Below are 26091 nucleotides of genomic sequence, written 5' to 3'. Positions count from 1 at the left end.
AGAAAAATTGAACAGGGTGGAAAGAAATTGGTTAGAAGAAATGAAACAATATTTGTATATATGTGTGTGTATATATACACATGCACATAAAACATTAACTAGAACAGTAAAAAATTATACTCTTCACAGTAAAATCATTTCATTCACCACGCAAAACAATTCTAGAACCAAAGTAACTAAATACTAGAACTACAAGTTCTGCAGAAGTGATATGTATTTTAAAATTCACTTCAATGATGAGTACATTCAATGATTACTTTCCAACAGTGTTCTCCCAAAGTTGCTAACTAGTTTCCTTTAGACATCGATATGAATTCCATGTTTTATAGACATCATTTCTCTGGTCCCTGTTAAATACATAATGAATGAACATAAGTGAGGTAAAGATGCTGTGATTGTCACATAGAGCCAATATGGCAGCGGAGATGTTTTTCCGAAAGGGCAAATCCATAAGCCATGACGAATTCCATCCCGAACATGGTGAGAAGTCCAAGATATAAATAACATCCAGGGAAGAAAGCACCACGAGTCTTTCAGCCGGAAAAGGTGCATAATAAACTTTAGTGTCAGAACCACAACAGGTATCAGAGTAGAGCAGTGGAAAAAAGGCCTATGTGGAAGATTCAAAGCATCCTGGAGGGGAAAGAAAAAGAAATATCAAATATTGTTTCTATTTGGGAAGGGAACTTTTTTAGACATTTACTAGTTACTTTCCAGTTTCTTAAGTCTCAAGTAGAACGTTTTCCATGTTGGCCTCAACCCAATCACTTTTTAATACATGAATCAAACTGTCATATACACAAAAAGGTAGGCAATGGGTATGATGGGCGCTGTTTTCTTATTTAAATAATCAGATTTGAGGAACTACATAGTTAACTATTATATTCTGCACTTAACAAAGCTGGATTTAACAGAAGAGTTTGACTTTTTAAATGACTCCATCTTCTCCCCTTTGTTTTGTGTCAATGCAAAGCAGTGAATCAAATGTTATAAAGTATTATAAATTAGCACATCATCACTTTATTTCTCCTCTGTGTGTCAGAACCACACAGCAATATTATGGATATGTCTCCAGTATTTCAAAGTATCTTTAATTTCAATAGTATTGGTACTCTTTCCATGGAGAGAGATTAAAATCTTATCACCTTAGGGATTAGTGTCATGGGTCTGCTGTAGTTAAAAAAAAAATCCAGTTTGGTGTCTAACCTCAGGTACATATAAATCATTCATGAGCTCAAGCTTTCATGCTTATCCAATCTGCTAGGACCTTCAAGAACTTATACTCAGCTGGCATAAAAAGTTATTAAACTCAGAACAAGCATGCCCTTTATCCTGACTTAAGATTAATTTGAAAAATTAGAAAGGTCAGAGGCAGCTAGGTCCCAAGCCTGGTGTTAGGAAGATCCAAGTTCAAATCTGACCTCAGATACTCAGTGGTTGTGTGATCCTGAGCAAGTCATTTAACTTCTGCTTGCCTCAGTTTCCTCTCCTATAAAATGATGATAATAACAGAACCTACCTCTCAGGGTTGTTGTGAGGTTTAAACAAGATAATATTTGTAAAGCATGTAGCATAATGCTTGACACATTGTTGGTACTATATAAATATCAACTATTACTATGACTAATAAAAAAATTAACACAGTAGAACTATTTTTCAAGTAAGTTATCTCTGATCATCCCATAATAAAATGAAATGCAGTATTTTATAGTAAAGTAAAAAATTATTTCAGTCTTGGCCAGAATCCCGCATGTGAATAAAATGATTCCAAAATGCCAGTATTTTCAAATTAATGAATTTTTCTATAGAAATTAATTCATTATATTTTTTAAACTTTTTAAAATCTTGAAACCTCGTTATAACCTTAAAAACTATTGGGGACTTCAAATAGCTCTTCTTTATGTGGATTATAGCAATATTTACTGTATTAGAAATGGAAATGCCATGTAAAAATTTAAAATAACAATTGTAAACTTATTATATGTTGACATAAGTAACATAAAAATATTTCCCAAGCAAAAAAAATTAGTGAGAAACAACACTGTTGTACACAAGTAAGTAAATCTCTTACTATGTGACTTAATAGAAAACAGTTGGATTCTAGCATCTGCTTCTGCAGTGATCTACTGCAATATGTTGTTATGGTTGGGGTACATGAAGAAAATCTGACCTCATACAGATATGCAGTTGGAAAAAGGAAGAGTATTTTAATAGGCAAATAAGGGTTTAGTATTTTTGTAAAAATTGTTTTGGTCATGCAGACTCTCTGAAAGGGTCTTGGGGACTTCCAGGGATCCTGGGACCTCACTTTGAGAACTGTTAATCTACAGCATGAAAAGTATAATTAAAATTTTGAATTTGAAACAAATACAAATAACTGATATTATGCTGCTTGCCTTCTCAGTGATTAGGTAGGAAAAGGGCTGGAGGGAAAAGATTTTCATTGAAAAAAAATTTTTTAATGTTAAAAATAAATAATGAATTTACTTTTTTTTAAAAAGTGAAAAAAAAAAAAACAAATTTGGAACCATACAAGCAACAGGGAGGTTAAGTAAAAGTAACACTTAATATGAGAAAAAAAACTGGGCCAATTATTATGTATTTATAGAATCCTAGCATTACACTGGTACCTTTGAACCTCTATCAACTACTTAGTTCTCTACTATTTTATAGCCAGAGAAGGTAATTTTTCTGTGACAACAGTCACAGAAATGAAATTTGTTGGTACTGATTAACCCCTCATTTGAAGAAGTGGATCCTATTGTTAAAAGATTTAAAAAGAAATAAGGAAATTCTTATTTCCAGGTTTTTTACTGGGATATTAATATGCAACTTTCTAACAGATAAATCATGAGTAATGAATAAAAAAGAACAGGTTGCTGTAAACATACATATATATATACATACATATATATGGAGAGAGAGAGAGAGAGAGAGAGAGAGAGAGAGAGAGAGAGAGAGAGAGAGAGAGAGAGAACTACTCAAAAATAACCAAATAAAACCTCAGTGATACTGATGAACTATGCCATCTACTGGTAAATTGGAAGGAAATTATTTTCAATATTCTACTCTGAAGAAATGAAAGAACTGGTATAATATTTAGCCTGATGAAAATTACCTGCTAGATGATTATGATTTATAATGATTTTAAACAAAACAGTTGAATTATTTTTACTAAATTAACTTCTGAATATTTACTTCATGCAAAGTATTATAATAGGGATTGCCAGTTAGAAATAATTTCTAAATATGTAATCTTTGTGAAATTAATTCATCAGACTCCTTTTAAAAACAACAAAATCTCCCCCAGTCTTTAAAACTATAATCAATTGATTATCATCAAAACAGTTAATGGACAAAAAAATAGAGAAAGAAATCAATGGGATAGAATAAAGACACTGGATAACCAAGCAAAAGCATACAAAAATTTAGTCTTTGATAAATCAAAAAACAAAAAAATGGAGAAAGGATTCATTGTTTAACAAATTTTCCTTAAAAATTTGGTAAATAATTTAGAAATTTAGAAAATTTAGAAAATGGGTTTAGACACATTGTTGATACTACATCTTATAGTGAATTTCAGCTGGTCAACAGACAACCATTTTTAAAACTACAAAAAGAATGGGGGAAACTAAGGACTGGAAATGACATTTTTCCTATTAAACAAATAGAAGAAATTATTAAAGACAAGATAAGAGATCCTTGAAAATATGTAAATAAAAAATCCGTACAATAAAAACAAAATAATCCAAAGAAAAATAGATTGGACAAAGCATTTCTGTAAACTATAATAAAAGAAAACCTGGTATCCAAAATATGTGATAGTCAGTGGACATAAACAGACAATTTTCAAGAGGAAACACAAAATTTACAAACATCACTTCAAAAAATATTCAGTCTTATTAATAATCAAAGACATTCACATGGAGAAACAAAAGATCAGAATTTCAAACCAAAATAAAGAAAAAAAGCAGGCATGATAGGAGTCTAGAAATACCAGAATTCAATTTATACCATAAAACAGTAATTTGTCCAAACTATTTGGCACTGATTAAAAAGAAAAATTGACCAGTATAAAAGGTTAGATATATGATATCCAGAAATAATCACATATAGAAGTACTGTTTGTTAAGTCCAAAGACACCAATTATTGGAGTTCAAACTTCTTATGATAAAAGATTCTGGGAAAATTTGAAAGCAATGTAGCAGAAATTCAGTTTAGACAAACATATTATACTATATACCACAAGAAACTCAAATGATTATATGACCCAAATATATATTCTTTTCATAGGAAAAAAAAAGAGAGAAAAGAGAGATACTTTTAACAGTGATTGCTAGTGGCAGAATTCCTACATTAATGAAGGACAGCAGTGATCACAGAAGATAAAATGAGCAATTTCAATTACATGAAAAGCTTCTGCACCAGCAAAATTAGAATTAGAAGAAAAAAAGCATAGGAAAAAATCTTTGCAGCAATTTCTCTAATAGAGGTATGCTATCTAAGAAATTTCTAGATTTGATAACAATATATGAACAAGAGCCACTAACCAATAGATAAAGGGTGGCAGGACATAAATAGGGAATTTTCACATTTTTTTAAAGCAAGATATCAATAACCACATGAAAACTAACCAGATATAAAAAGGCTCCCAAATCACAAATAAGAGAAATAAGAATTTAAAACAACCCTGAGGTTCTACCTGACAACACTTAATAGGCAAAGACAACAAAAGAAAAAAATGGCAGCTGTAAGAACTTTGGAAAGGCAAACACATTAATAGACTTTTGTCAGAACAATGAATTTGTCACACCATTATGGAAATTAATTTGGAACTTTATCCAAAAGTTACAACACATATCCTTTAACCCACATATACCATTATTATACAACAATATATTGATTTGATTTATTTCTCCATACTTATTGTTATGGAAAAAAGGCTTCTTAGGGGAAAGATTTAGTTAGTAGTGCTAGAAATGAAAAAAAAAAAAGAAATCAGCATCAATAAAACATAAAAAATACACAGAAGAATCTATAGAAGAAATTCAGAGACTAAAAAAATAAGAAATGCAGAAGCGACATAAACAGGATGATTTTATTACTACCTTGTTATATATTTTTTGCAACAAGCTTGCAATTTTATATACTATCTTCTACTTTGTTCTTTGTATAATGAAATATTTGTTAAGTTGATTATAAAAAAGAAAGTGATGGGGTTGGATTTTTAAAGAAATGGTTCTTTGTGAGTTTTGGGCTTTAGAAATGTTGTGTAATTATTGTTTTTGTAACTGTATCTCATTATTATAAAGTAATTGAAAAGGAAAAGACAATCAAAATAAGCCTTAAATTTTTGAGAACTGATGTGAAGAATACATAGCTGAGAATATCTGACTTAGGTAAAGGAAAGGAGAATAGGAAACTGAAATATGTTTCCTACCTTTAAAGATAGAGATCCAGCTAGAAGAAAGTGGTCCACATCAATAACGGAGGCTAAAAATCCAGCCAAAATTATTTCTCCAAAATCATTCCTCTTCTTGAGTCCAATTACTATTGCCCATGACCACATTCCAATTATGCCATGCACTGCATTATCCGAGAGTGCTCTAAGCCAGTCATTTTGCTGAATGAAAGGAAACTGAAAAAGTCTATCTGCTATAAAGCAGAATAAACCTAAACCAAGGCTAGAAATGATAGAAAGAGTGCTAAATGTCTGAAGGAGAGCAAAGGTCTTTTCCGTCTCAGTTGCCATCACAAATGAAATAGTGGTGTATTTTAAATGCCATCAGGGAACTTAGTAGAGTCTATTGTTATTTACATACTCGTGTAACCTGTAACAGAATATACAAAAAAAAAGGATTAAGACTTGGGCCAATATTCACTGCATACACACAAGATAATATTACTATGATAATTACACATGTGAGAGTAGCAACATGGTATAAATGGATAGAGGGCCAGTCGGGAGCCAGGAAGACCTGAGTTCAAACGCCTACCCCTTACATGTACTAGCTATGAGATCCTGAACATAAATTTAATCTTATATTTTAATCCCTCAATGCTTCCAGGAAATACTCTAAGACTATAAATTGCGGGGCAGTTGTTGGTACATACTAAGAAAAGAAATGTCCTCACTAGAAGTTCCCTTTGTCAATTAAATCACAAGTACAGTAAAATATTCATATGTATAGAATATTATACACCTACCAAGTCTCTCCATTGCCCTCTGAGCTACATTCATTTTTAATTCTTCAAAGATTGTTGTATTCTCTATTTTGCTGTCCTATTACAATTCTGGTTCTCAGCTTTCTTCTGGCCTGTAATGGCCCTCACTGTGATCTTGACTTTGGGCTCCAAGACAATCTTCAGTCAAGTGGTATTTATTGGGGTTTTTTCTCCCCAAACAGCTGGGATTCTTGGGCAACTGAATTAAAAGAAGAGCTGGCCGAGCTCAGAACTACCATTCAATCAGAGGGGATAGGGTACTTTGACTAAACAGCTGAGTCAGACAGAGATCTACAGTTTCTTCAACTATTCAAGCTGAAAAATATGACTAAGGACTACATAGGAAGAAATGTAACATGCTAGGAGTGTAAAGGCAGCAAAATAGTTTATAATCACGAAAAAAATGTCTTTACTTTCCTAAAACTCAAGAGTCAATAAAGGAAATTTATAATTACTCAAAGGTAACCTACTCTACTCCTTCCTTTTGTTCAATTCTAGGCCCAACTCATTATCCATCTATACTGTCTGTCCCAGATATGTATAATGATGGGCAAGCTTTACAAGTTGTCCATCTGTACACAGGCAATAGTCTTCATCTGCTTGGTCTCTCCTGTGTGGATTGACAGGCCAAATGATTATAAATACAAATAATTATCAGGGAATTTTGGTCACTCTGCAGCAATCAAGTACAGAATACAGTTTAGGAAGTACACTGAGACTAACATACTTCTGAGACGTTCTCTTTTTTTTAAAACCTGTCTTAGAATCAATACTGTGTATTGGTTCTATGGTAGAAGAGCAGTAAGATCTAGGCAATGGAGGTTAAATGACTTGCCCAGGATCACACAGCTAGGAAGTGTCTAGGGTCAAATTTGGACCCAGGACATCTCATCTCTAGATGTGGCTCTTAATCCACTGAGCCCCCAAATCTACTCTTAGAAATCTACCCCCAAAATGTTATTACAGAAAGGCAGTATAGCATAGTGCAGCATTGGAGAACCTTTAAGGAGTTTGAGTGCTCAGGGGACAAATTCAAGTTATCTGTGAGCTCCAAGATTACTGGAGAGAGTTGAGGGAGAAAGTGCTTGCTTTGGGCTGCTAGAGAAAAGGGTCCTTTGAAGCTGGGAAGAGGGGAAATGGTTCCCTGAGTATCGGCTCTGTATGCATGCCACATCTTCACCAATGCAGGCCTAGTGGATGGAGGTAGGGTGGAAGGGAAGGGGATAAGCATTTTTATGGTGTCTACTATGTGCCAAGAACTAATGCTAAGCAATTTTTTTTTTACAAATATTATCTCATTTGATCCTCCCAACAACCTTGAGAGGTAGCTGCTATTATTATCTCCATCTTATAGCTGAGGAAACTGAGGCAAACAATTTCTGTTTGTGACTTGCCTAAAGTCACACAGTTGGCAAGTGTCTGAGGCTGAATTTGAACTCAAGTTTTCCTGACTTGAGGCCCATGACTCTATCCACTGTGCCTCTGGAGTAGTAGAATTAGAATCAGAGAGATCTGAGTTTGAATCCTGTCTCTTTTTAGACCTATCTATGTGACTTAAGAGGTTTAGTAACACAGGTAAATACTACGTGACAAAAACTACTTAACTTGAGCCTCTAGTTTCATTATCTATAAATGGTAATAATGTTAATTAAATAAATAGTTATAACACCTGTGAATGGAAAATATTTCGCAAAACTTAAAGTGCTACATAAATATCCCTGGTATCGACACTTATTTTCAAGGACCATTAACTTAGGGTAAATACTGACAAAGGGCCAGTGGACACTTAGGTTTACTTTGAAGACTGGTTCAATTCCATCTAAAAAACTTAAGAGTTTGTAATCTCTTTAAATTATGTCACTGGCTTTTACTTTAATTTATAATTAAATCTGAAACATGAAATGTATATAAAACTAAGAAATTAATTAAAATTTCATTGCATATATAAGATTAATTTGAACCACATCTAATGACTCTTTCAATAGTTTCCAGTTAGTGTCAGTGCTATAATTACACATTTTTTTTCTCCAGAGACAAAAACCGTTTGAGTGATCGGGAAAGTGGCAGCAATAGCACCTTAATAGTAAGAGGACAGTTTTATTTAAAAGGGAGCTGAGTCAGGGGATGGGGAAGTTTGATCCCAGAGTTCAACTTGTGTCTCTGTGAAGGGAATGGGATTAGGGGTGAGAGAGGAAAAACGAAAGCAGGGATTTTATGGTGATGGGTCCCTGAGAATGATGAAGGAGGACAAATAAGGGAACATGGTCTTGCCAGGTTGCATAAGCCAGAACCATGAAGTTTGGGGACAGCACTGTTTTTAAATCATCACAGGGAAGAAGTGCTCTTCCTCCACGTCAGTAACAAGAGGCAAAGCCCCAGCCACCTAGTCCTAGTTAAATCTTTAATGTGTTAGGCAAAGCAATTAAAAAAAAAAAAGAAACAAACCTGAATGACAAGTTTTTAATGTGACTCTACATATCTGTTTCATCTCATCTTATTTTTACTATCAATTATTTAGCAAACCATAAAGCTTATAATACTAACCTTACATCTATGTTCAGGTGGCAAATGCCAAAAGGGTCTGGTAGCTGACGTGATGTCATGAAGGCGGAAATGAAAACATCATTTACCATAAGAAACTGAAACCCCGTTTAATGGGAACTAAAAAAAAAAAGAAGAAGAAGAAAAACATGAAAATGCTTATTTAGAAGAACTCATTGACAGAAGAGAGCTGTCTAGTATCTGTGTTTTATGGATAGAGATAGAGATGACTTTTTCTTGCTTGTCTTGAGTTTCTACAATGACTTTTGTGGCCACCATTAGGGTAAACAGAAATTATAGATTAGTATTTGGACTGACTGGATAGTTGTAACACCACATAGAACTTGTGGAATAAGAGGAAAGAGTTATTTTTTTTTATCCCTCTTGCGCTTTCTCTGTTCATGGATGGGAAAAATGAAAGATACATTCTATACAGGGAAATTTGAGGAAGGGGTCACAGAACTTTGTAGCTTCCAGAAGGTGTGGAATTAAAGCTGTTAAAAGAAGATCCAGTGAACTGTTCACAAGTCTATTTATGTATTTCACAATTACTTATTAAGTAGCTACTATCTGCAATGTACTGTTAGTAGCATATAAAAATAGCAAAAGGCAGGACTCCAGCCTTTAAATGCCTTATAATCTAAAAGTAGACCCTAAATATTACAACTACATATAATTACAACAACATATAATGATGATCTGCATTATGGTTCTCAATGTGGAGAAAAATTACCTTTTGCATCCCATTACTATCTTTTCTCTCTGAGATGGTCACTGGCTTTGATAGTCTTTTGTGGCTCTGAATATAATAAAACAAGATTTATAATGAGAGTAAGGAAATTTTTTTAAAAGATTTTAGTAGTGTTAGGATCTTGTCTACCACTTTTCTTTACTCTCATTATAAAATAAATCTTATTTTATTATAAGCCAATGTGCTTTACTGGCCCTGGGGAGGTTCCTACGTGGGTTTTATCATCTCACATCCCTCCAGGACAGTTCCTTATTTCATGAAAACCCCAGAGAAAAGCAAATTTATATGAGCAAATCTCTGACCCATGCCCCAAAGTATCAAGTATGATGATTTTATTATACACTTTTTGAAAGACCATTTATCCATGAATCTTGAAGATTTTTCCAAAAGATCATTTTACATGTGAAGAGAAATAATGGCTCATGAATTTTGCACAACAAAATAGCTAATCATTAACCATAAAATAGTAAAAATTAATTTTGTTTTTATTTTAAAAGAATTATGATAATAGCACTAGAGATAAAAAAAAATCCTTATTGCTGATCTGAATTCTGACTTCAGAGGCACTTAATTTGTCTGACTTGGGGGGGGGTATATGTTTATCAAAAAACAAGGTTAATGGAGGCAGCTGGGTAGCTCAGTGGAATGAGAGCCAGGCCTAGAGACCCGGTTCTAGGTTCAAATTTGACCTCAGACATTTCTCAGTTGTGTGACCCTGGGCAAGTCACTTGACCCCCCATTGCCTAGCCCTTACCACTCTTCTGCCTTGGAGCCAATACACAGTAATGACTCCAAGACAGAAGGTAAGGGTTTAAAAAAACAACAACAAAACAAGGTTAATACCCATTTCCTCTACTAAGAATTACCCTTGCCTTTTTCATAATAGTCTAGTAATATTTCCTTTTTTCTTCCTAATTTTTTATCATGCCTTTCCTCTCCAATTCCCTGAAAATAGAGGGAGAATCCCTCTTTACATACCCCGATTCTATGTAATAAAATGGTGTATGGTGTAAATGCATTTATGTTTCTTTTGTATGCTCATATTTACTTTACTGGGAAAGGTTCCTTAACAGAAACTATGATTTTCTTTTTAAAATGTACATAATATAAATCAGAGAGGAAAATTAGTTAGTTTTTACTACATTAACACAAAATCAACAGGACAAAATATCATGTAGGCTGATTTACTTTGTAAGTGAGTAAGACACTAACTGAAGCCACATTCGACTCCCATTTTCATGAGTTGCTATTTGGGAATATTAACCTTTGGCCTCACTCTTGTCATGCCATTTTTAAAATGTTGCTGACAAAAACAAAAACCCCAAGCCTAAATAACTGGAAGAATATTACTATCAAAATTTAAAAAACAAAAAGATTGCCAACTTCAGTAATAATGTTATTGTGAACAGGGAACTGGAATAGTAACTTATAAATGATGCCCTATTGACTTGAAATTACTATTCTTTTGTTCCTTTATTCAATAGGAAGCCCTCTCCTAGATACTAGGTAAAACACAAAGATAAAAAACAATTACTGCCCTCAAGGAGTTTCAATTATAAGAGGGGACTAAAATCCATAAAAGAGTATGATACTCAGGAAAAACATTAACAAATTGGAATGAGAGTCCACAGAAGAGAGATGATAGAAGACTTCACATAAGTGGTACTTGACTTGGGCTTTAAAGGATGATAAGATTTCATAAATGGCGACTCACTGAGATTGGGGTGTGGTGGGGGAATGGTAGAGACAAGAAGCAGAAAAACTAAATGTGCTTTTTGGCAAGGATGAGTAGTCAAACTGCGCTGGAACACAGAGTACAGGAGAGAAGGTCCAAGAATCTTAGGCTAAAGTGTTTGGACTTTACTTAGAAGATAATATGACTTTTAGCAATCAAGTAATATGATCAATCAATCAATAATCAAACAATAACCATTTATTAAAGGCTTACTATGTGCCAGAAACTTGTACTAATCACTGGTCAGAGATATACCAGAGAAATGCATCCCTCCTATATGTAGGATGGGGAACATAGGGGAACAGTGGGGAGAAAAATTAAGTAACTGAAATCATTGAGAAAAGACCACAAATTTAGAACCAGATGGGATCTAAGAGGACACTTTTGAGTCCAATTCCTTCATTTCACTGATGAAGACACTGAAACAAAATGGTTAGTGACTCATCCAGGGTCACACTGCTAGTAAGTGTTGAGGTGGGATTTAAATTTGGAATGAGGGGGCAGCTGGGTAGCTCAATGGATTGAGAGCCAGGCCTAGAGATGGAAGGGCCTAGGTTCAAATCTGATCTCAGACACTTCCCAGCTGTGTGACCCTGGGCAAGTCACTTGACCCCCATTGCCTAGCCCTAGCCCTTGCCACTCTTCTGCCTTGGAGCCAATAAAAAAAAAATTAAATTAAAACTAAAAAACATTTTGGAATGAATCTTCTTGACTCCAGGTCCAGTGCTCTGATCCATTTTTTTGTGATGCCTAAAGGCATGAACTAGATGGGTTGGCAGTGAAAACAAAAAAAGAGGAGATGGATACAAGAGATATTTCAAAGATATGATAGAAAAAAAGGTGGTGATTGATTATAGAGTTCAGGATCATTGTGAGGAAGTAATATTCAACTCAGGCAAAGGAGTAGCTGACTTGTCTAAGCAGAATTAAGTCAAAAAAGATAATTATTTTGTCCAGACTTCTGATCTCACTGGTATAGGGAATTCCTGGTGATGAAACTTTTATTACCAATGTCCATTTGCAACTCTTCAACAGCTTAGTCTTAGAGAATTGCTTAGGACACTTATGATGGAGATGGGTTGTGATGGGCAGTGATAGAAACGGGACCCTCATGTTCTGAAATCCAGGATTTTTCATGTTAGAACTAGTTAAGCATAAATTGCAAAATCTGTATTACTAATCAATTAACCATTCTGCACAATCACTCATAATAGTTTTGTCCTGTTCTATACTTCTATGAGCTTTGTGCCGTTGTGTATTATTAATTCCTTATATTGTTCTGTATTTACCTTAGTTCAGAACTGTTGGGCATTATTAATCACCTATAGATAGTGGTCTTGGACTGTACTGTGTCGAGACCTCTCCTATGCTGACAAATGATGGCAGGTGGGAAAATGGAGGGAACATGAGACATGCACACTAAGGATTCTGGCAGGCCAGGGGAATCCCCCCAAAATGTGCATGTCCCTTGTTCCCTTTTTGGTATCCTTAAGTTCACCTATGAAGTGTCCGACCCAAAAATATACCTCTGCCTAAATTTGTACCCATCTTTTCAACCTCCATTTTCACAGGTTTTCAACCTGTAATGCCTTGTAATGCCCAAGGGTGGGCTATTTTGGAAAAGGTGTAGATTTCCTTAAAATGGGAGGTGAGTAGCCTCCAGATCCTCAATAAATATGCAAACCCTGATCCACAGCTTAGGCTATTCCATCAGCTGAGGAGCTATTCAAACAGTCACAAGGCTACTCTGCCAGCCCTGAGGTTATTCTATCAGCCATTAGGTCATTTCATCAGCCTAAGTTATTTTCCTATCTTAAACTTCTTTTTTAAATAAAATTCTTTCAAAACTCAGTATTGAATAGAGTTTTGAGCTCCCATTCTTGGGGTGAGACTCTGCTATACATTTTCTCATAACACTTAGATGTTGAATGGTTTACCTAACTGAACCTGGGATCACAAAGTCTATATCCAAGTCCACATTAGAACCCAGATCTTTCTGACCCCCAAGCCAGCTCTCAGATGTACTATTCCATGATTCCCCTCTATGTAATGCAAAAATATTCTAAATTCTACATGAGCACTATAACAATGAATACTACTTATGCTTATTTTATCATTTTTGGAAATGTGTACTAACAAACGTACCTATCATATTTCTTTTCATCGGTTGGTGTGGCCAAAGAATTCATCATTTAATGGTTAATCTAATGGGGATAATACTCTCTCAATTTAACAGATGCAGTCTATTGCTAAGATGGCATCCCAAGCCTTTCCAACTTGCCAAGGCTTGGACTCTGTTTAACCTTTTAGAATCTAGGGTTACCTCTACACTATAATAAGGCACTGAATTAAGACCTGTATATGTTGTTACCAGAAAAAAAAGGCAAGTTTTCCACCTGGTCATAACAAAGATCCATAAAAAAATGAGCAAACCTGGTATTTCCCATTGCTTTTTCACACTCTCTTTTGATGGATTATCATCTAGGCCCTGCCTCCTGACCATTGCTCTATTTTGGTCTTTATATATATATATATATATATATATATATATATATATATATATATCCATTCTTTTGCTGATCCTAGAACTTCCCCTAAATCTAGCTCTAAACACTTCCTAAACTCCTTAAATCACCAAATGTTTATTGAATTATTTCCACTTGTATTTACCATTAGCATCTCAATTTCAATATGCCTAAAATGGAACTTCCCTGATAAAATGGCCCCTCAATTTTCCCTAATTCTGTTGAAGGGGCTTCCGGGTTAAGATGGCGGCAGAGTAAAAAGCAGTTGTTTAACCTCTCCTAACCGAAACATATAGGACTCCTCAAGGGGACATAAAAACAAATCCAGAGGAATGAAGGGACCTCACAACAGGGCAGCATTGAAGATATGTGGAATTGGGGCATTTCCATGCTATAAGGGGGTGAAATAGCTCTCACTAAAACGTGAGCTGAGCAACCCCCTCCGCCCCTCCTCCCCCCACCCTCACCACCTACAGGGCCAAAACCAGCACACAAGAGCTAGAGCAAATTTGGGGCATCCATTAAGTCCTTGACACCTAATTCTGTTGATGGCATCTTTCTGCTCATTCCAATCCATATCATCAAGGATATCCATAACTTTTCCTTTTCACTGACTCTCTAATTCAAACAGTTCCCAAGTCCTGTCCAGTGCTATCCTCTCTTGCAACTGCCATTCTTTTTTCTACCCTGGGGCAACCACCCACCTTAGTTCAAACTGTCATTATTTTTAATCTGGACTAATATAACAGTCTCCAATTGTTTCCTTGCTTTCATTCTCTCCCCATCTCCAAATCATTCTTTACATTGCTGCCAAAATAATTCTCCTTAAGGTAGAAATCTAATGATATCATATAGCCTTACTCATGAATAGCTTCCTATTGCTTCTAGAATAAAGCACAAATTCTCTACTGTGGCATTGAAGACCCTCCAAAAGCTGGCACTAGCCTCCCTTTTCAGACTTATTTCAATTATTCTTTTCCCCTTAGTCTACATTCTACTCAAACCATTCAGTGTTGTTCCTTGAATTTAGCACTCTTTTGGCCTCTTTGCCTTTACATGGGCTGTCCCTCCAGGCCTGGAATGCACTTTCTTCTTATATCTACCCTTAACTTTATTCAAAGTTTTGCTTGGTCCTACCACCTAAATAATGTTTCTCTCTCTTTTTTATCATTATTTTGTTGATTTTTTAACATTTAATTTTCTTTCTTTTTTTTTCCTTTAAAATATTTTCCCATGGTTACATGATTCATGATTTCCCCCTTCCTTCCCCCCACCCCCAGCTGACAAGCAATTCCACTGGGTTATACATGTATCATTATCCAAAATCTATTTCCATGTTATTCATATTTGCAGTAGAGTGATCTTTTAACATCAAAACCCTAATCATATCCATATCGAACTAGGTGATCGATATGTTTTACTTGTGTTTTTGTTCCCACAGTCCTTTCTCTGGGGTGGATAGGGCAATGATGTTTCTCTTGATCTCTCTAGTTTCTAGTGTGGAAATTAACTTGTGCTTATGTATATATTTACATATTGTAGGCTTCACTAAAATATAAGCTCCTTGAGGACAAAGAAGGAGGCAGCATACAGTATAGTGTAGAGTACTGGATCTATTGTCAGAGGACCTAGGTTTCAAACGATGCCTCTGACACTTATTACTTGTATGACTTTGGGTTATGCTCCCTAGATCTCAATTGCCTTTCTTGCAAAATGAAGGGGTTGAACTAGATGGCTTCTGAAGTTTTGGAGAATCTATTTTCCTATAAATGTTTTTTGTTTTTGTCTTTGTATCCCCAGTGCTCAATGCAGTGTTTCACACACAGAAGGTGCTCAATAAATAATTGGTGAATTTAAGTTTATAAATATCATTTTCATCAACTGTTTCCAAAGGCATCTGAGCCTGAACAGCCTGAAAGAAGGCTTTTGAATCTAAAATTGATAAGCAGGTCATCCATGTACCTTTACGAAATTAATCGGGGTGTCCCAAAAGTCTTTGTACAGGCTGAAACTTGAATAACCTAAAGTTGCACAAAGCTTTCCCAACACCTCATTTATAAACAGAACAGAGTCAAATACAATCCCTGGATATTCTCAGAGGGAACTCCTTCCCAAAAATTCCTACTTGTCCTAGCCTCCTTTCAGTAGTTTCCGGGGAGAATAACTGATGAAAAGGTTATTTATAAACTTTGTGAGATTTCAGGGTGAAGGAGATTGTTCTCAGAGTCAAATCTCCTGAACAGCAGTGAACTTCGAGAATAATGAAGTTTAAGGTGGGGGAGGGGGCTCAGGAGGTGTCGAGATTCAATTAGCATTTCCACTCCCAGGAGAAAGGAGGACTCTGGGGCTTCTTACTCTTCGCACTCAGCTAATTAACTTCCCCAGCTTCTCCCGAAGCCTGAAGGAGAAACACAAGGCTGGAGATAGAGGCTGGGGCAGACAATCTTAGAAGCGCTCCCCGAGAGGTTGGGAGGGGGAGGGGGAAGCAGGGGGAGACGCGGATCTCGGGCTCAGCTCCGTCCATGCTGGACAGCTCCCGGGGCCGCGGGGCGGGGACCGGGACGCGGGATACCGGGAAGCCAGCGCAGCCGGACCGAGCCGAACCGGACCGAAGCCAGATCGGAACACGACCTCCTCCCTAAGGAGGGGCGGCGCCGAAGGCGGGGTTGGGACGGCTCAGGGGCCGCCCCCGGCCCCAGTTTAGGGGATAACCCTAATTCCCCTCCTCCGGGGCGGCTCCGGAACCTGGCTCCAGCCTTTCCTCTACCCCAACCTTTCCCCCCGCCCCCGCCCCCACCAGCCACCTCTGCGATCATCCCGGACCCATCCAGCTCGAAACCGCCGGGGTCCAGGAGGAGCCACTACCTGACCGCGCCCACCGACCGAATGACTCCGGCGTGGTCCGTCCGCCGGCCTGCCAGTCCGTCCGTCCTCGGCCCCCGGGACGAGAGCGACCCAGTCTGCGTAGAGCCGAACCCGCGGCTCTAGAGCTGCGCACCAGCGAGACGGGAGGAGTCGGCTAGAGAAGCTCTAGCAGCAGGCTGACGCTGCACCGCCCAGGGGCCGACGGGATACCTGACTGCACTCCCGGGAGGCCAAGAGGAGAGGAGAAGAGAGGAGGGGAAGGGAAAGCAGTAGAGGAGGAAAAGGGAAGGGAAGAAAAGAAGTGAAAAAGAGAGGAAGGAGAGGAATGGGAATAGGGGAAGGAGGGAGAAGGGGGAAAAAAGGGAGGGGAAGAGATGAGGAATGGAAATTAAGGGAGGAGGGGGAAGGAAGAAGGAGGTGAAGAGGAGAGGGAGGTGGGGAAAGGAGAGGGAGGTTAGGAGAAGAGAAAGAAGGAGGAGGGGAAAGAGGAAAAGGTAGCCTGGTGTAACTGAGAGGCTACAAACTTTTAACTCTTGTTCCAAATCCTGAATTTTATTTTCCAATAAATTCTCCCCTAGGCCTGCCTTTGCATTAAAGTTTCTAAGTTTAGTTCGAAGAATCTTAGCATCTTTATCAAGGAATTGGCAAACACTGAAAATTCTTTCCCTCAACAATCCGACTTTTAGCTGGGGAAGAGTACAGCTAGCTCACAGAGCAGTAAAAATAGACACAAAATACAAATTAAAGCATCAGTGTTCTTCCTGGCGGGCTTGTTATGTGTAGCAGGGAATACTGCGGAGTCCCATGAAATGTTTCTTGTTTCCCGCGGCCTCTGAAGAAAGCAACTCTGCCAGCTCTATTGCATGCAGGTGCTCTAAGGAGAGAACTTGTGAGCCATGGTCACCAAGCATTTTTTAAGAGTCTTGCTCTGAGCAGGGCACTCTCCATTAACACTTAGGGATTCAAAGAAAAGAAAGCAAAAAGTCTTTTGCCCTCCATGGGGTTCAGTCTAAGGAGGGAGACTTTGTGCAAACAATTATGTACAGACAAGACTGTAAATAGGACAAACTGGAGATTTTTCGGCATTTCGTTATATTTTTTGTTACTTTTATGTGCAGGACAATATTCTTATAGTTTAGTTCTTGAAGCATATGCTGACTTCTTGGTTATGAGATAGGACAACAGCTAAATCAGTGTTTACAACTGTCTAAAATCTCTGATCGTAGCACCCCTTACAAGGATTTCTAACATGCTATCATCATTGTAGAGTGATTGCACAGAACTGAGAGCTTTTACATTTTTTTCTTTGCCTAGTGTCCAGCCTACTGATGATGAACATTCTCACACTTACCTTAGCTGGTCTGAGCAGGTGTCTCTCACTTACCTCTTCTGCAGGTTGACATCCACAGTTGCTCCATTCCTTTTACTACATGTTTTCCAGGCTGGTTATCCTTTTCCATATAGTTTCAAAATGTGGTTCAGAGAATTTGAACATCTCATATATCAGGGCAGAAGACAACAGAACTATCGTCCCTTTTGTTCTGGAAAACAATGCCTCTCAATGCACATTACCTGATAGAGAGTTCACATTCCTCTAAATCTTTTTTTTTTTTTTCAAGTGAAATGTCTGGTCCTATCGCCCCCATCCTGTTTGTGAAACTTCTTTGAACCTGAGTGTAGAACTATATATCTCTTCCTATTTCAATTTCATCATATTAGATTGTTTTTATTGCTCAATCCTTGCTGAGATATTTTTGGATTCTGACTCTGTCCTTGAACATGTTAACTATTGCTTCTAGTTTCATATCATCTGACAAGTATTTCTCATATGCCTTCATCTAAGTCATTGACAAAAAATGGATCGACAGTCCAGAGCTAAGGTGATGACTACTTATTGGATCCACTTAAGCCATTCCAAAATTATCTCACTATAGTATATGTCACCTAATCCACATCTTTTCTTGAAGTCGGGTCTCTGAAATGTTTGTCAGACAGATAAATCTTATTTAACATGAGATCTGTATAACAGTGACCCTGGTACCCTGACACCTTTGAGGTATTTTAAAAATCACATTTCACTTGGTCTGAGCTCTCATCCAGAAAACAGACCATCTATCATACAGTCCTGAAGGCTACCACTACCTCCTCTCTATCAAACACCCAGGCCACAGTCAGTCAATAAACATTTATTTAGCACCTACTACATGCCAGGTAGCCAGGTGTCTTTAAGTGGATAGAGGGCTAGGCCTGAAAGAAAGAAGATTCATTTTCTTGAGTTCAACTCTGGCCTCAGACACATGCTAGCTGTGTGACTCTGGGTAAATAATTTAACCCTATTTCCTCATCTATGAAATGAGCTGGAGAAGGAAATGGCAAACCATTCCAGTATCTCTGCCAAGAAAACTCCAAATGGGATCTTGAAGAATTGGACACAACTTAACAACATAAGCCAGGCACTGTGCCAAGTCCTGGGGATACAAATGCAAATAAAAACAAAGACAGTCCTAGCCCTAAAGAAACTTACAAACTATCAAAAGCAGTTTAAGGGGAAAATTCCAATTAGTGGAAACCCCAATCCACAACATATAAGGATATAATTTTCTTTAAGGATCACTTGTAGGCTGAATACTGACAGCCTTTACATACCAATCTTCAGTGTGTTACAGTTCTGGTGTTCTCTTGTCTGAAGGCTTTCTGCAGTCAAGTAGGGACTTATTCAAGGCCACAATCTCTTTGTTACTCCTACAGAATGACATTCAAAGTTCTTTTGGTTTGTCCTTGTTTTGTCACTGAGTTAGTTATGTGTGTCTGGGGAGGGAGAAGATGGTTGTAGAATTCCTGACCCTAGAGTCATCTCAGCCAGATATGTGCAGGTGATCTTTAAATTACATCCTATTTGATATGTCCTCCAGAGGACTACACCCCCATTCTGTGAGAGTTGCCAGGCCATGTTGGTTGATTCTCAATTGATTTTTGTGAGATTCTGGGGATATATCATGTAAATAAAATAAATGGAAACAATACTTTCCAATAACCACCTTGTAAAGACTTTATTCAGAAACTGAAATTTCAAGGTGGGGGGAAAACATAGAGAATATCTTGACCTACAGGTTGCTCATGCCCCTATTGGGGGAAGGATGACCTCTAATAAGGAATAGCAGCTGGCATACTAGGTTCGTACCCCAAAGAGATAATGAAAAATGTTTGTACAAAAATATTTATAGCCATGCTTTTTATGGTGGCAAAAAATTTGAAAATGAGGAGGTGTCCCTTGACTGGGGAATGGCTGAATAAATTGTGGTATTTGATGGTGATGGAAAACTCTTGTGCTGTAAGGAATACTGAACTGCTTGATTTCTATATGAACTGGAAAGACTTCCATGAACTGATGCAGATTGAAATAAGCAGAATCAGGAGAAGATTATACATAGTAACTGAAACACTGTGGGATGATCAAATGTAATAGACTCTGCTACTAATAGCAGTGCAATGATCCAGGACAATCCAGAGGAACATGGGAGAAAGAACGCTATCCACATCCAGAGAAAGAACTGTGGGAACAGAAACAGAAAAGAAAAACATGATTCATCACTTGGTTCGATGGGGATATGATTGGGGGTTTTGGTTTTAAAAGACCACTCTATTATAAATATGAATAATATGGAAATAGGTTTTGAGCAACAATACATGTATAACCCAGTGGAATGGCTTGTCAACTCCAGGAGTGGGGAGGGAAGAAGGGAGAAAACATGAATCATGTAACCATGGGAAAATATTCTAAATTAATTAATTTTTTAAAAAGACTAGGAGCTGGTATATAATTCATTCCTATCAGGAAGAAGAGGAAGTATTCCACCTTTCATCAATTACCTAGATATAGCTTATTTCTCTTCTGTGGGGTAGCTAGGTAGTGAAGTAGATAGGGTGCCAGGTCTGGATTCAGGAAGACCAGACTTCAAATTTGACCTCAGACACATACTTGCTGTGTGATCCTGGGGCAAGTGACTTAACTCTGACTCAGTTTTCTCATCTGGAAAATGAGCTAGAGAAGGAAATGGCAAACTGCACCAGTAATTTGATAAGAAAACCCCAAATGAGGTCACAAAGAGCAGAACACAACTAAAGCAAATGAACACCTTCTCTAGGGAGGGAAAAAATTTCTTGAAGTAATTCAGTAGAGTAACAAATATGTAGCTTTCTTATTCTTCAAGGCTAGATTCATTCTGGTCCATGATTAACATGAATTTCTTTACTTACCAGTCCAAAATTTGCCCTGAGAAATTCAGGCAAGCTTCAGGTTATCTTGGGTACAGAGATAAGGTGATTTCTTATAGAAGACCCTCTGAGCCTAAACCCCTAGGCCTTGGCCAGATTTATACTGGTCTTTGTGTCTAGGGTGTATATGTGAATTTTCATCTAGGGATGTACCCTATGCATATGCCCTTTTATTGCTAGCTAGACATTCCCCCACTCTCTCTACTCCATTCTAAGAGTGATTCCCTTTACTTTCAATCCACCCAAAGAACCCTACCATACCATAACTATAGATATAGTTATATAAAAGAGTTATATAATAGATATAACTTTTACGAAGTCACTACTGACCTCTAAAACTTGTTCTTTACACAAATCTGAATTTCTCTATCTTGGCCTGCAGGACTCTCCTTATTTGGTTCTGCCCTATTATCCAACCATACATGGTGCAGTGGAAAGTTAGAGGACATGGGCTCAAATCTTGGTTCTTTCAAAGAAGCTCCCTTTCAGCTCTTCCTCTATGACCTTATGATCAAGGAGTTTAATTTTCAGTATGTTCTTCAACCAGGTGAATTTCTTCATTGCCATAAATAGGCCAACCACAGTGACCTTTGCTCATATTATTTCCTTGACTAAGTAGGGTGTCTTTTTTCCTCTGCTCAACCAAATCCCAGCTAACTTACTAGAGGCAGCACAAATCACACCTCCTTTAGAAATCCTTCTCTTTTTATTCCATTTCTCAGTTCAGCAAGTATTTTATCATATTCCTATGTTCAAGGATTTATGCTAGATTTTTTTTTTAAATGGTACTTTAACGTACAAAATGCTTTGGAAAAATTTGATGGAAAGTTGACTTATAGTAGGGGGCGGGGGTGGTTAGGGAAGGCTTTCATGCAGGAATGACACCTGCACTGGGTCTAAAATGGAGAGAACTATTTCAAGAAGAGATGAGTAGAGAATGTGTTTCACATATGAAAGAGAGCCTGCATAAATCCAAAGTGGTGGAAAAATACAGAACAAAATCAAGAAATAGTTAATAGTCTAGTTTTCCTGGAATGTCAAAGGGTAATAGTTTGAAATGAGCCTGGAAAGCTAGGTTGGAACCAGACTATGGAAAATCTATAAATACCAGGCTAAATAAAAAAATATGCTATACACAATAGTTAGCCATTGCGTGCTTTTGGGTAGTAGAATGACATGATCAGATCCATGTTTAGAAAGATTATTTTAGCAACGCTTTGAAGGTTAGATCGAAGAGGGAGTGACTAGAGGCAGAAAGACCAGATAGGAGACATATTTGTATGGAAGAGAATTATGTGCCTCAACTAGGGTATAGGCATGGGGAAATCACATTTATTTTCCCTTACCAGCACTCCTACAGCACTTACAGTTTGCATCTCCTACCGTGAGAACTAGGAAGTGTACTGTAATGTCTACCCCTCTCCCTAGCTAGATTGTGAACTCTGCAAGGTCAGGGACTTTGCCTAACTTTTCTTTATCGCAGAGTGCTTAGCACTTAACACATAGTAGATACTCAATAAATACCTGTTGATCAATAGACAAATCCCAAGGGCAACTGTAAAAAAAAGTTGACCTACCCATATTTGTCTTGAATGTACTGCCATCCCTTCTTTCTAAAAGACAAAGAATTTCTACAGGCATGTGAAGAAACTGAGATTCAGAGGTTAAATGACAATAACAAATTCAGAAAGTGGAGGCAGATGCAGTACTTGGTACTAGAATCAGAATTTTAAGAGATGAAAGGGGCACTGGAGTGCAATATAATTACTTAAGAAATATTCATTTATAAGCTCTCCCCATTTGGCTGAATTTCCCTTTCAGCCATGAAATTTTCATTTACTGTCAAATCCTTGGTCCTTCATCAACAGATTAGTTTATTCTGGAAAGAAAGTCAAGCATAGTTTAACTCAACGTGAAAAGTTGAAAAAGATATTGGACCAAATGCCAATTTGGAATTTATTAAACCAGAGTACGTACAACTCTATGACATGTTAGGGATAAGCAGAGAAGAGCTAATTTATTGGAAAACATTTTATTTCAGTAATCAATTTGTCATTGGTCTAATGGAAACTTGGCAAAATCCATGTCATAATTGTAATGGTAAAGAGTCTGAAACTAGGAAATCCCAATTCAGTTTGGGTGTCTTCAAGTCCAGAATGGAGGCAGTCCATTATTAGACTTCTGGCCTAGTACCTAGATGTTGGGCTTGTCTGGCCCATGTGTGCCCTTTGATGTCTTCCTTCATCACCTAGTTACCTCTGTCCCCATCATAATAGCTGTAGTTATCACTCATGGGTTCTTTACATCCTCAAGAGTCTGTCCTGATAATAACTTTGGGAAATTTCTACTGCAGTGACAGTAACTACAAGGAAATTTTAGCATTAGGAAGCATGCCCAATTCACTGGAATAGCAGCAAGAACAAAGAGCCCTTTTCAAGGGTGTAGCAGATAAGCTGGTACCTCTGGTTACTCATTTTGGACCAGGGCACCAGGCCTAAAATTCAGATTACCTACTAGATGTGCTGATGCTATTAAAAAATAACAAAACTAAGACTTATTTATGAATATTGTTTTCACAGGGAAAACTGTGAAATTGACCTTTTACAAAGCTTACTAAAATGTTTCTGTGAAATTGACCTTTGAAAGGCTCACTAAAAATCTGTTTTGTGTCTATACTCAATCCAGAGGTATTTCTTGAGTCTACTTTGCATAGGGCTGATTTCTGATTTGTTTCATTATTGTTATTATTTTGTGGCTTTCTGATTTCTCCAAATTCACCTTGAAATTGCTTTTCTAAATCCAGAAGTCAACAATCTGTTTTTAAATAAGAATTTCCCTATGTATTTTGTTAGAGTTGTTATTCCTAAAGTTTTAGATATGGATAAAAACAACCCAATTTAGTAAAATGGAATATATGTGCCAAAAATCTAATTTTGTCAAAAATGACAATCTAATTGGAGTTAAAGGAATCTGTTACTGTGACAAAAAAAGTCTTTTTGGAAACATCTTATTGAAAGACATTAGAAATAACACAAATGAAATCATCTTTGCACGAGTATGGTATAATGCATCAACAAATATTAAGCAGCAATTAGTATGTGCAAGGCACTAGAGACACAAAGTCAAAAACGTAGAGGTGCTAACATTTTATTGGAAAATGCAACAGGTACCCAAGTTAAGTGTTACACAAGGTAATGCGAAGATGGAAAGAGTACTTAAAACTGGTAGGAGTGGAAGCTTCAGGAAAGGGCATACCTACCTTGGCTGAGCCTTCAAGGTAAACAAGAATTTGGAGAAGCAACAGTAAATTTATGTATAAACAACAGAAAGAAAATATAGGCAGCCAGGTGGTGCAGTGCCAGGACTGGAATAAGACATTTTCCTGAGTTCGATTCTGGTTTTGGACACTAGTTGTCTGATCCTACACAAGGCACTTAATCCTGCTTGCATCAGTTTCTTCATTTCTAAACTGAGCTGGAGAAGGAAACAGTATCTCTGTCAAGAAAAATCCCAAGTGGGGTCTCAAAGAGTCAGGCATGACTGAAAACAACTAGCTATCAAGTATCAAATCCAGGTATCTAGTTTGGCTAGAATACATTAAAAAAAAAAAACCCTCACACACCTTCTGTTTAGAATTGATACTGAGTATTGCTTCTAAGGCTGTAAAGTAGTAAAGGTTAGGTAATTGGGGTTAAGTGACTTGCCCATGGTCATCCAGCTCAGAGGTATCTGAGGCTAGATTTGAACCCAGGATAGACCTTCAGTCTCAGGACCTGATGCTCTTTCTACTGAGCCACCTAACTGCCCTGATTCTTTATTATTAAATGCTACTTCCAAACAAATAGAAACTATAAAATTCATTTTTGTCCTTCAGCATTTAGTAAACTAAGGCACACACAGGATATTCTTAACAAATACCTATTGCATGAATGAATGGTGGGTGGCAAATTAAAAGAAATTAAGTGATTCAGATTTCTCAAAGTTTTTTTTTTTTTTGGCTATTAAATAATTTATTTTTAGAAAAAATTTTCCATGGTTACATGTCATATTTTTACTTTCCCTTTCACCCCCTTAACCCCCCCGCCCCTCTCTGCTGTAGCTAATTCACATTTCCACTGGTTTTAATGTGTGGTCAGTCAAGACTTATTTACACATTATTGACAGTTACATGGGTGTGGTCTTTTCAGGTCTACATCTCCAATCATGTCCTCATCAACCCAAGTGTCCAAGCAGTTGTTTTTCTTCTGTGTTTCTACTCCTGTAGTTCTTCCTCTGAATGTGGGTAGTGTTCCTTTCCATAAGTCCCTCAGAGCTGTCTTGTGTCATTGCATTGCTGCTAGTACAGATGTCCATTACATTCAATTTTACCACAGTATATCAGTCTCTGTGTACAATGTTCTTCTGACTCTGCTCCTTTCACTCTGCATCAATTCCTGGAGGTCTTTCCAGTTCACATGGAATTCCTTCAGTTTATTATTCCTTTGAGCACAATAGTAGCTTCCAAATTTCTAAAGAAGCTAGTGGAGCTTAGGGATGAAATAAGATAGCAAAACCATACTAGTGGGGGACCTGAACCTTCCCCTATCAGACCTAGATAAGTCAAACCAAAAAATAAATAAGAAAGAGATAAGAGAGGTGAATGAAACCCTAGAAAAATTCGAGTTAAGAGATATTTGGAGAAAAATAAATAGAGACAAAAAGGAATATACCTTCTTTTCAGCAGCACATGGAACATTCACAAAGATAGATCATGTAATAGGGCACAGAAACATGGCAAACAAATGCAAAAAAAGCAGAAATAATAAATGTAACCTCAGATCATAATGCAATAAAAATAGTTATTAGTAAGAATACATGGAGAGGCAAACCAAAAACTAATTGGAAATTAAATAATATGATTCTCCAAAATAATTTAGTGAAAGAACAAATCACAGAAGCAATTAAGAATTTCATTGAAGACAATGACAATGATGAGACATCTTACCCAAACTTATGGGATGCAGCCAAAGCAGTTCTAAGGGGAAAACTGATATCACTGAGTGCATATATTAACAAATCAGGGAGGGCAGAGGTTCATGAATTGGGCATGCAACTTAAAAAACTAGAAAATGAACAAATTAAAAATTCTCAAATGAAAACTAAATTAGAAATACTAAAAATCAAAGGAGAAATT

General features: G+C 37.1%; 1 protein-coding gene across 1 annotated transcript; it reads right to left on the bottom strand.

Annotated features, from left to right (window-relative positions):
• Window positions 1–297: 297 nt before the first annotated feature.
• TMEM267 (transmembrane protein 267) lies at window positions 298–5753 on the bottom strand. The gene is made up of 2 exons (XM_044657756.1): window positions 5442–5753; window positions 298–633 (listed from the first exon to the last, which is right to left on the bottom strand). The coding sequence occupies exons 1-2, from the start codon at window positions 5751–5753 to the stop codon at window positions 298–300; spliced, it is 648 nt and encodes a 215-aa protein (XP_044513691.1).
• Window positions 5754–26091: the final 20338 nt, after the last annotated feature.

Source organism: Gracilinanus agilis, chromosome 1, assembly GCF_016433145.1.
Source record: "Gracilinanus agilis isolate LMUSP501 chromosome 1, AgileGrace, whole genome shotgun sequence".
NCBI lineage: Eukaryota > Metazoa > Chordata > Mammalia > Didelphimorphia > Didelphidae > Gracilinanus > Gracilinanus agilis.
This window is presented reverse-complemented; position numbering and strand designations above follow the sequence as displayed.

Excerpts from the sequence above, each read along its gene's own strand:
- TMEM267 (XM_044657756.1), bottom strand. The coding sequence starts at position 5,753 with ATGGCAACTGAGACGGAAAAGACCTTTGCTCTCCTTCAGACATTTAGC. Across the intron at positions 634-5,441 it reads CTGGATCTCTATCTTTAAAG|GATGCTTTGAATCTTCCACA; the intron begins GTAGGAAACATA and ends TTTCCCCTCCAG.